This window comes from Symphodus melops (genome assembly GCF_947650265.1).
Source record: "Symphodus melops genome assembly, chromosome: 1".
NCBI classification, from domain to species: Eukaryota; Metazoa; Chordata; class Actinopteri; order Labriformes; family Labridae; genus Symphodus; species Symphodus melops.
In genome coordinates, this window is record NC_136691.1 from 37,366,221 (window position 1) to 37,378,420 (window position 12,200).

Sequence of the window (12,200 nt, forward strand, 5' to 3'; positions counted from 1 at the left end):
GGGCGATTCCACACTTGTAAAGAAAACAGTTTTCAGGAGGCTTTTAAATCAAAGTGCTTAAAGTTACGATTTCATTCACACCGGAAGTATTTACACTAAAAGAAAGGTATCCAAAAGGTGTGTAAAGACTGTAAAGACTTTGCTTTTAAGTGAAAAATTTTCAATTCTTGAAATAAAACCAGTGAGAAAATATATTGAGAAAACTTCTTTGGTGGGAAAGTGATCAAAGTGATAGTGTAAATGTGATACTGTATGAATAATAAGTATCACCCCATGAACATATGAACACATGTGCATATTCAGAATGAAAACAATGGCTACAATCTCAAGATTTTCCCTTTGTTTAAAAAGTGTTTGGTGTAAACCAATGTGAAAAGGCTGTTCAGTAGAGCCTAAATAACACTAGAGGAACAACCCCCCCAAAAGACTAGTTTTTAATCACAACAACATTATTTCATAACTTTAACATGCCTTACCTTATCCTTTTCCTCCCATTCTTTACACATTCTTCACATTTTCATTTACTTTAATTCCCAGAGAAAAAGAAAGTTGAAATTGTCCTCATATCCATGTCAGTATTAGGTCAATGTTGATTTCATTTTTATTTTTTTGCGCAAAGTTTATGACATGGATGATAATGTAGAATGTAACAAAAGGTATATATATATATATATATATATATATATATATATATATATATATATATATATATATATATATACACGCACACACACATATATATACATATATACATATATATTGCAAATTTCATTTTACCTTGGGTTTCTAATACTAATATATGCCACTAGTCTGTCTACACACCCTATAAGAAAATCTTTTTTTTTTCTGTCTTTTGCCTTCTCCACTTTACAGAACATGTGTGCTCAAACAGGCTGGTCTGGGGATTTTTCCTTCATGACATCACAAAGTGTATTAACTCCTCCACAGATTCTCCCACAGCTAGGTGTTTGTTCTGCAAACTGAGTCTGCCTTCTTGCCGAAAAACAATTGGCCATGGTGCAAGAAAGCATCATCAACAGAACCTTCCAGAGAGGGGCAGAGGGGCGTGGTCAAACATAACTCATTACAATCTCAAATAGGGTTTTAGTTATTGCTTGGTCAGTGATCTCTGCCAACTCTGTCATCTGTAAAATTTTGATACTGAAAAAAGGAAACTTTTTTTGTGAATGCACAACTACATTTTTGACTATTTGCCTTCTTATAGACACCCAGTTGAAGATACACTGCATGCCCTATTAGCTGTGTGCTGCACGCATTCTTGTCTTTAATGAAGTGATTTATTTTGTTGTTTTATCATAAACATTCAGATCTTTGATTTTTTCACTCTGTCAACTTCTTTCAAATTATAAAGGGGTTAGCCACAACCCTGCCCTTTGACTTAACCTTTTTTCATCTGTACCGGTATGACTGGCAAGTTTTTATGTCTTTGTCAGTCCATTGTAAATATGGACATCTTCATCAATTTAGCATCTTCTGGAGCATCTAAAAATGTAATGTAATGTAAAAAAAAGACAGCATAACTAAAAACCTCAATAAAACAAGTTAACACTAAACATGAAAGTGAGTAAAGATAGAACATAAAATACAACAAATACATACAATGCAACCAACCACAGCAAGTGCAACCAAATCCAAAAAAAACACAACATCATACAGACTTTGTTGAAAAATGCAGAAAACACAACCACATAAAGACAGCACAACAAAATACAAACAATGCAGCTTCATGAATGTATTCTTTCATTCATTTTCATTTGTTTTCAAGTAAAATAAAACTATACATTACAATCAAAGTAAACAACAATCATGGCATACTTTCTGTAGTGGCTCGATTTTGCTTCTTTTTTTCACAAATAATCCATGTTCGAGAAGGGTCTACGATGAAGTAAGCTTCCATAACACTGCTGTCACTACAGAGGCCTCTCACTGCACTGCACCCTCACTGTATATGCCTTCACTGCACTGTGCTCTGGCAACATAGGCCTGTCACTGTCCAGACTTATCGCTGCACTATACTCTCACTGCACAGGACTGTCACTGAAGTGCACTGTGGTTGCACAGACCTGCCACCTACAGGGGCTCTTACTGCACAGGCATTGCACTGCATTGTGCACACTGTATAGTCCCAGCACTGTGTTTTCTCTGCACAGGTAACTGCATAGGTCTGTCACTGCAAAGGACTATCACTTTCAATGCATAGGCATGTCTCTGCACAGCACTGTAACTGCACAGCCCTCTCCCCAGAAAGAATCTCTTTGAAAGAATGAGCGACCTCACCTGGCTTGGCTGCACTGCACCATGGATACACAGGCTTGGTACTGCACTGCACTATGGATGCATAGGCCTGTCACTTCACAGGTCTCTTGATGCACATGCCCGACACTGCGCTGAGCCCTCACTGAATAGGTCTTTTACTGTTCTCAGCAAAAAGGCAAGTCACTGCACTTTACTCTCATTGTACAGGCCTATTCCTGCCCTGTGCTGCACGGACCTTTCAGTACACTACATTTTATCTACACTTGTCTGTCACTGCATAGGAATATTCCTGAACAGGTCTATCCCTGCAAGGTACTTCCACTGCTCAGGTCTCTGACGACACAAGCCTGTCAGTGCACTGTACTCTCACTGCATATGCATGTCCCTGCCCAGGCCTATCCCTACAATGCACTCCCTCTTACCAGACCGGTCTCTACATAAGCCTGTTGGTTTGCTGTACTCTCCAGACATAGCACAGCACTGCACCCTCTCTGCACAGGCATGTTTCTACAGTACATAGGCCTGTACAGGTCTGTGGCTGGACAGACCTCTCACTGCTTGGGCCTGTGGCTGCCAATGCACAGTCCTGTCTCTGCACTCCATTCTCAACCTGTCACTGCAGAGCTCTGTTTGCACAGGTCTACCACTATCCCTGCATTCTGCTGTAACTACAAATGCCTCTCACTGCACTGCACCCTCAGTGCGTATAGTTCTTTTACTTTACAGTGCAAACAACAAAGTTGTTGGAATAAATGTAATAAACAACAGGACCTGATCATGATTTGACATCAGCCAAATGTTGATAAACGAAAAACACAAAATAAATTGTGTCAATGGATAGTTGTTTTATCAAAAACACTCTGGTGTTTACAAGTCTGAATAAACTGTAAACCCTCTTGGCCAAACAGTGCCTTTGTATACTCAATAAAGGCTACATTATGAATAAAAAAGAACATTATTATAGTATAATGTGTGTGTATTTGTCTTTTTGTTTCAGTATTTGGTTATGGAGTATTTTTTACTGAGCTGCATATACAACACATTTAATACATGAATACTACCACTAGGTGGTGATCCAACACTATACATTCAACCCTTGAGTGACAATCCTGAAACAGGAATACTAGTCAGAGATTAAGTTCATTAATTTAATGCATTTTATTCTTTAAAGGAATGGGATATGTTCATGCATCTGCTTATTTACATCTGAACCACTCACTCAAAATAATTAACACTAAATCAGGATATTGGGGGAGAACATGGGTTTTGGAGAAATGATCAAGCAGCAACTAATAATTTAAGCCACAGTCAGAGTGAATCAACCTCTTCAAATGTATTGCTTTGACAATGTTTCGTCTTGCTCTTCACCTCATTTGCTGTGAATCAAGTTGTCTGCAAAAAATAAGATCTGCAAGAATAAAAGTCTACTTACTTATTCCAAAGAGATGTTTCCATGCCAGGTACTCATGTATTAATTCATAGTTTCAATACCATGACATCAGTTAGATCAAGACAGGAAAATTATAATACTGGTGTTTTTAACATTTCTTTGCTTGCGTTTTGTTTTCATGTAGTTTTGCACTGTGAAGCAAAGTAGTTATACTATATTTTTTTACGTTTAAAATGTCTTAAAGAAAGTATTTTAATGGAGTGGATTAAGTATTCCTGTTGTATGTGTGCCTTTAAACTATTTTGGACATCTTGAATATCTCAGCAAAATGGAAGAATACAGATGTCTACAGATGATGATTGAAGATTGATCAGGATGTACGGTATACAGTTTTACTCTAATTGACAACAACCGCATTACCTTCACGATATAATTACAACAAATGCCTGTAATCTGAAAAAGAAATGCAAAACCCCAAGGTCACTCTTTAAATTCCATTTATTATATATTTTTATATGGGTTATAAACATCACAAAATAGAAAGTCGTGGAAGGTCTTGCACAAAGATATATACCATCAAGTAAAAGAGCAATCTTAGATTAGTTTACATGGCAATAGAAGCAGGCATATACTCATATCATCATATCTGTGTTCACCTCTGCAGCTGTGTTTAGAACATTCTCATTTATAATTTAAGTTTTAGTGCAAACAAAGTCTTTGCAGCTCTTGGCTCCAAGGGATTATTCAATATATTAATAAAATAGGATTTTAGAATATATATGGTAAGGTTGCTCTTTTATTGCATATTGTTTAAGAACATAATGTAGTACTCTAGTTACAATAAGGTCTCATGATGTTCAAATGATCTTATATTCAATATATATACCTCTTCTAAGCATCAAATTCATGAACATTATCAGTTTAATTTTAAGCAATATCAATATTAAAATACCTGAATTTAATAACATGCTTTGAGCAAAATAATAGTTCATTTACAATGGTATTTCAAAGTCCAGAGCTCTCAATGCTTTAGAAATAGTTCAACAACTACATTGCTTTGTGTCAAATGCATTTTTTTTTTTTTTAACTGAAGGCCACTTTCAAACAAAGCATTCTACACAAGAATGACATCAATGTCTTATGATGAGATGAGTTTGTTTACATTTTTATGAATTGGAAAAACAAAAAAGTATTTTGATTGAACCTCTTCATCTATCAAACAATAACTTATATATATATATATATACAATCAAAAATATATCCACACAACTACGGTTTGCTTGGGAAATAATACTTTTGTACTTATAAACAGTTCTAATATTACAACCACCGCAACATGGTATAATATAAATCTCTGATATAACATCTTTTAAAAATTCAATGATGGTTGCCTTGGCTGTGCCTGTGATTATTCTATGTCTGCAATGAGATGTTTTCTTCCTAAATATTGTGTGCTTCAAACACTGTTTGCAGAAACTGAATAGATCATACATATCCACATTTAAATCACCTGGATAACGGGGGTCTACATGCAGGCTATTTACTCTTTATTTACTCTTCTGAGTGCAACAGGATCAGAATAAGTTACAGATAAAGAAAGAAAGAAAGAAAGAAAGAAAGAAAGAAAGAAAGAAAGAAAGAAAGAAAGAAAGAAAGAAAGAAAGAAATTGGTCACATATTTGAACATATCTCCATATCAATTGTCAAATCGGCTAAACCACACCATGTAAATACAGTATGTACATTTAATGTAGCTGACATCATCATCATCACTCATTAGTGCTTGACTATATTATATCATCCAAAAGATGAGGAGTGCCCACCCAGTCAAGTGTTCTTGGCTCTGAAGCAGCCATGATCATGCACATAAACTGTTTCCCTGTTCTCTTATCTATTGGGTAAATCGTAGTCGGAGTGAACCTTTTGTTAGTCTCAACAAACTCACACAGCTGATTATATATTACAGGGTACTCGTGACGGAGGAACACTCCCCTGGTCCTGAGCTCACGTTGGATATTGACAAAGCAAACCTCTCTTGCTTTTCTTCCTTCCTCTCCCTCCTTGTCGATGTCTGGTGTGCCTGGAGGTGGAGTTAAGATGAGAGTTTCCATTTCACTGTCCTTTTTGAGCACCTTTTTGTCAGGGCTTGAGGATGCCAAGGACACCTTTGCATATTTGCGAACTGTTGGTGCTTGGATCCTTGGTGAAGGTCTGTTAGGCACTAGTTCACCAACAGCTACAGATACATTCAGAAGAAAACATTCATTGGGGTCATACTCATTGCCTGCCAACTGTAGTTCCTTGCAGTATTGACCAAGGTTGTCCTTGAAGCCATCCAGCTCTCTAAGAGAAAGGTACGTAGGAGACATAAGTAGGCTTTCAAGACCTACATGCAGGAAGTTTTCAGCTGTCTCTGGATTAGCAAATCCCAGAAAGAGAACACCTCTTCCTCTGGAGAGGTAGCCAGCTTTAGCAACCCGAGAGAAGGCTTTGTGGATCTCTGAATTCTCTCTGCAGAACTTGAGTGAATGTCTACACACACTGTTAACACGCCCATAGAGACATGTCTCTTTATGGGTCTCCCAGTCGTCCCTACGGCAGTTTCGTGAGCAGTAGAAGGTGTAGCAACTGTGACAGGATTTGTAGTACAAGCAGGCGTTGAACATATTCTCAGTCCGGTTACACTTGTTGTTAGCACACACCATAGTGTCATCTTCATCTGTGCTGTGGTCTGGAGAGCAATCTTCTGCACTCCTTTGTAAAGCATCACATCCACTATCAGGGTCTTTAAATGTGTCAGGGCTGGATTTAGAGGATGGCAGTGGCGTGTTTGGACTCCCTAAGTTTTCAACTCCAGAGGATCCTCTGTCTTTATCATCGTCTTCAGTGATTAATTGTTTAAGCTGGTCTAAAAGGTCTACACTTGACTTTCTGCTAGTTGGTGGTTTGTAATCAATTACCAAATCAGCTAAGAGTTCATCTAGTTGCTCTAGACTCTGCTGAAGTGAGAAATTGTTGTGTTTCCTGTCTTTGGTAAATTCTGTTGTGTTAGATGGCTGCTTCTGGGGCAATACTCGAGGAGGTGGTGTCTTTTCACTGTCCAATATATCCCAGCTGACAGAGTGCACATCACGCCGCTTGCTCTTACCTGCATTCAGGTCATTATCAGTAATGGTGATTTCAGGAGTAACAAACCAGTTCCCACTTTTGGTATTTCTCCAGGGATTGTTTGAGCATTTCTCCAAGGAGTTTTCAGAGAGCGAAAGGGCAGCATAGCGCCTTGGTGAACTTGAGAGATTAAGAATGACAGGTTGAGATGTTACATCGGAGGATGTGCCATGCCTTGCTTGGTAAAACAGATTCTCATAGCTTCGTCCACGAGGCACTGACTGCTCTCTGTCATGCCGTGGATATAGAATATTGTCCCATGACTTTGAGTGGTTTCTGACCTCTGATCCCAGTCTGCTGTTCTCCAAACAACTGTTAGTAATCCAAGGGGGTATACTAGGGTCTTGCCCAATTCTTGGAGGTGTAATCTGAGAGGACTGGTTAGAGTAACCAGATATGCTTGACCGATACCAGTCGTCAGAAAAGGCCTGGGACATACGAGGGCGACGGCGACCCTCTGTATGACATGGCCTTGGAAAGTACTGTTCTTCAGGGGAACTGTACGTTTTAGGATAAAACAACCTGGAACTACTCATGGAATGGTATGGATTGAACCGGCTATCATCTCCATAGTAAGATCTAGAAAGTGGAGCTTGAGAAAAGTATGATCCTGCCTCACTTGTGGAGTAAGGCCTACTATATACAGAGTTTATTGAGTCTCTGTTGGAAAGTTGGTCCGTGTAATATGACCTAACAGGAAGAGTGTGCACCCAGCGAGTCCTTGGATCATACTGACCAGTTATTGTACTACCATGGCTGGTAAGACTGGACCGATCATCCTGGTAATATGCTCTAGAGTAGGGATGAACTGAATATCGAACAGGGTCCTCTGTGTAGAAAAACTTGGTTGGTATATTTGGATTTGAGTAAGCTCTTTGTTCTTGACTGAGAAATGGTGGTGTTGGTGAAGGCATTCTTCGCATGTCTAGATGCTGGTAAGAGATTGGGGACATATTCGTGGTATAGTGGTATCCTTGTCTAAAGTCTCCACTGTAGCACTCACTCGGAGTGGGAGTTGGTGAGGAGATAATCTGTCGTGGTACATATATTCCTCTGCTACTGGCCTGGGAGTATCTTTGCCAAAGATGGTCAGTCCGCATATTGGGAACCTGCCTTGATGTGTGCTGCAGAACAGCAGCATCTGGTTTAATGTCCACCCGGCACCTGACATGAGGGGTTGAGGCAGGTTTATCTGGTTTATCCTCCTCAAAACAGTCCGAGACATAGAGAGGAGTATGGTGCTGCAGTTTGGAAGGATGCACATCATTCAAAAAAGCCCTGTTGGATGAGTAGGACTCTCGATGTGTTTCAGAAGTCCTCATGGTATCTGACGCAGCCTGGGGTGCATCCCTCTCCTTCCCGGCCCCTGGAGGGGACACTGAGATGGGCACAGGAGTGAGGGTGGCCTTGATTCTTGGAGCACTTTTTGATCTTGTTCTCTTTTTAGAATCTGACCATGTTAGATGGCTAGTTTTGTCCTGGCCAGACTGCTGCTGGAACTGCCTGGTGTTGAACAGATCAGGAGAAGAAAAGCGCAGGTGCCCAGGTTGATCTAGGCCATTCCACATTAGATCTTTGTTCAATGTCTGATGCTCTGCCCTCTTGTAAGGATACTCCATTGTAGAAGAGAAGGACTGGGAGTCATCCAGTGACTCGATAAAGTCAAAGCTGCGGCAGTGTCTTTTGTTAATGATTTCCGGTTTGTCAATCATTTTTAAGTCACATTGCTGAGAGGACTGGAGAGAAACTGAGTGGTCAGTGAGGGGATTTAAAGCAAAGTCCTGATATAGAGTCGATGTAAGTATATCAGGGGGATGCGTTCGTGTCATCTTAAAGGAACATCACTCTTCTCCATTCAGTGTTATTCAAGATCAACGCAGCCTGTGAAAAGAGATGAATGAAACAAACAGAAATCAGTACAATGTAGAGCTATATGACAAATGTTGACTTAGAGAGGGAAACAAAAACATCCCTTTAAAATTGACTGGTCTGTGAAATAAATCTCCATGAATATTTTGTCTTTACTCTATAATAGTATAATGTTTATTATTAAAGAAACTTATTATTTGTATCTGGTATTTTATGCTCCACTTGACGTGTTTGTATTGTTGTTAGTCTTTTGAGATGTGTTTGTTTTTAATGGTACACCAAGTTGCACTGAGCTTAATGTAACTTTTGCACAATAGCCCAACGCAAAAGGCAAATTTCCCCTGGCACCAATAAAACATAAATATAATATTCTAGTCTAGCATTATGTATAGTCATGGTCATTATATATTATATTTTATATATGCTATAGCATATAGCATATATAAAAGAGGTATTTCCTCTTTTTTTGACAAGTTTATTTCAGCTACACTGATAGAAAACAGCTTAAGAACAGTGTTACAACCAATCATATTAAAATCATCAATTAATTACAGTAACTTGAGCATATTTGAGGGGATATTTTTTATAAAATCAAGATTTAAAAAAGGTTTCACAGCTATCTAACAGGGCAATGTACATTTGATTGGCATAATGCCTGCTTTCTGGTGGGGACAAAATAGGCTGAACATAATTTTACAATGATGATATATAAGTAATTTTATTGGACGACTCCAACATGTCTTATTTGCCAGTAAATCTGATAACTTGTAAAAGTTACACATCATATATCTTACTAAAGAAGCAAAAGTTTTTAAAGGCTTGAGCTTATGTGTCTTTGTTTTTACAATTAAACAAATCAAGACATCTAGAGATATCTATTTACAAGTGTATTTTTTAGGCGTTCAAATAATACAAAATAAAAGTCATGAACAAAACAATTTTATTTCAATGGATGTGTGTGTCATAAACACATGGGCTTTCTTGTTGGCACCTGACCACAAGCTAACCCTGAGTTACCATCTGTTCACCGTGAAGAGAGAGGACTGACCAGCCGTCTCTCTGTTATGTGTCCACAGCACACCTTAATATTACTTTAGTTCACACACGATCAACCTTGACAGACAAACCAGCACTAAAGATAATTTTTTAATAGTTTTCGTGTTGAATTAAAAACCCTTCTATATTGTTGGATTTGCATTTTGGGCACAAGTTCATTTAAAAAAAACCCATTGCAAATAAATACTAGTTCACTGTTGTTTGTTTTAATGATAATGCCTTTTCATGCACAATTTCAGCATTTCTTTTTTACTGCATGTCTGGGAAATATGGGAAAAATGTAACTTATGGATACACTTTTTATCTTCCTTTTTTTCTTTCTTTTTAAAAAGAGGGGTGCCAGAAAGGTGGCAAAGGCCTATTCTACACTGTATTTTTCAATAAGAATAAATGGGCTGAATTCAGTTCAACACCATCATTTATCCAACAACAGCTCCCACTATAGTTGTATTAAAGGGTTTGCATGGATATTTTTAAACATTTAGCCTTCCAAAGCCATATAAGTCTTAGACCGTATAGGAATGCTACAGTACATAAAAGCCTCAAGAGATCGATAAATATAAGAATTAGTTGTTTAGATCTTCAGTAAGTCCCTATTGGGCTTTTTCCTCTTGAAAGTATTTGTTGCATTGATTATAAGTGGAAAATAAAACAGCGTTTTATTATACAAGGAGACAAAACAGGTACTTAAAAAACCTAACTGCACATTCCTTCCTCTGCTCATCTTCATGGTCAGAGGCTGTTCTTCAATAGGGGATCTGCACTTTCCAACACAAGTAAAAGACCACATGCCATGTACAGTCTCCATGGCTACAGCAAAGAAACCATGAAACACCACTGGAGTTACACACAGGGCACAATTTCAGTCTAAAAAAACATGGGCCTCATAATCAACATGAATGGTTTTAATGTTCTCGACTCTGGGCAAACAAGTGATGTTGAATGTATCAGAGGACGTACCCAGTTTATGAAGCATAATAACAGAGATTAAGGCTATTTTGTGATTCTGCTATTGGGTATCTTATTTAAGCCTCTATTATGCGACCTTGGTTCTTGAAAAACTCGTAACATCAATAAGGCTGTCTATATTCATTTGTTTTCCAATTTGTTCCTTAAACAACTTCGAAAAAGAGCATATCAGCCTTTAGGCTATGCGAGGTTTCCAGACAATAATCCCTATAGGGCCAAACCGAGGCGACGCATTAAGCCGTGAAGTGTTACAAAATACTCGCACTAACACAGTTGTGCGCCCCTTTTTGTTTTGGTGCTGCGGCACGAGCGGCCCTCCATCATTTATGGCTGACCTAACGCCTTTGAGCGCGCAATGACATCATTTGCGGTTAAGGGGGAGAAAGAGACAGCGGGTTCAAACAAGGACAGAGAAGGGAAAAATAGTTCGACTTAGTTGGGACATGTCAGATTTCGGAGAGTGAATCAGTGGGGGGCCTTACCGTCTCGTCGGTAAGTGAAGCCGCTGCGGTGGACATGATGAAGCGGCAGGTCCGTTCCTGAGCAGCTTCACCCGTTACCGCACCTGCCGTGATCCTCCCGGAGCCCATCCGTCCTTCATTCCGCCTTACATGTTTCCTACTTCACCCAGCAACGCTCACACTCTCGCTTGTGTCTTTTTTGGTGTGCGTGTTTGTGTGAGATGAAGAGGAAGGAGGAGGTGTGTCTGAGCCTGCGCTTGTGCGCGTGCCTCTGGAGGCGTGGTTGTGCGTGTTTTCATGATGGGTAGGGGGTGTTTGAGGAGGCTGGTGGTGGAGGGAGGTGGGTGTTGAGTCCCGAAGCAGCAATGCGGTCTCATCTCAGAACATGGAGCCCTAAGGACGACTGAATGGGCACCAACGGGGGAGCTGCTGCTCGTTTAGCTCATCTTGAAGTGAAAGGTGCTTTGCAAATCAATTCTAACATTTACATTTAGGCCTATAGGGAAAGTTTGCATACAGGCTAAAAAACTGGCTGCAAACTTAGACCTCTACTGCACTTGTCAGGTCACTTCTGGTCCTTCTCCCACACTTCGGACTTGTAGTAAACTTGTTGATTAGAAAAGTCAGTCTTGTGCCGACATATAGGCAAACAAAAAATGATGGAGGAAAATGTATTATGTAGGCCTAAGGGATGGCTTGATACAATATGCCACAGTGTCAAGTAATCCACAAGTTTTAAAATGTGTCTGTGTGAGTGGCTGTCAAGTCTACACCTTTAAATAACATGTACTTTTCTTTACATGTACCCTACTTAAGAGTTGTTCTGTCCTTAAAGCAGTTACAATCACATGTCTATTGATGGATGAGTTCCGTTGTTGTTGACTGTATATTTAAAACTGACCTTTATGACCTTGAGTCGCTCCTTTCATCATACTAAAGATTGGCACATTGTCTTTGTACAAAATGCTCTTGAACCACATAGAAAACAAGGTTTATCACCCTTCAACTTT

At 39.1% G+C, this 12,200-nt stretch overlaps 1 protein-coding gene across 1 annotated transcript; it reads right to left on the minus strand.

Annotated features, from left to right (window-relative positions):
- Positions 1-4,461: 4,461 nt before the first annotated feature.
- On the minus strand, positions 4,462-11,558 carry unm_hu7912 (un-named hu7912). Its single transcript, XM_079344312.1, has 2 exons — positions 11,212-11,558; positions 4,462-8,716 (listed from the first exon to the last, which is right to left on the minus strand). The coding sequence occupies exon 2, from the start codon at positions 8,662-8,664 to the stop codon at positions 5,455-5,457; it is 3,210 nt and encodes a 1,069-aa protein (XP_079200438.1). The 5' UTR covers positions 8,665-8,716; positions 11,212-11,558; the 3' UTR covers positions 4,462-5,454.
- Positions 11,559-12,200: the final 642 nt, after the last annotated feature.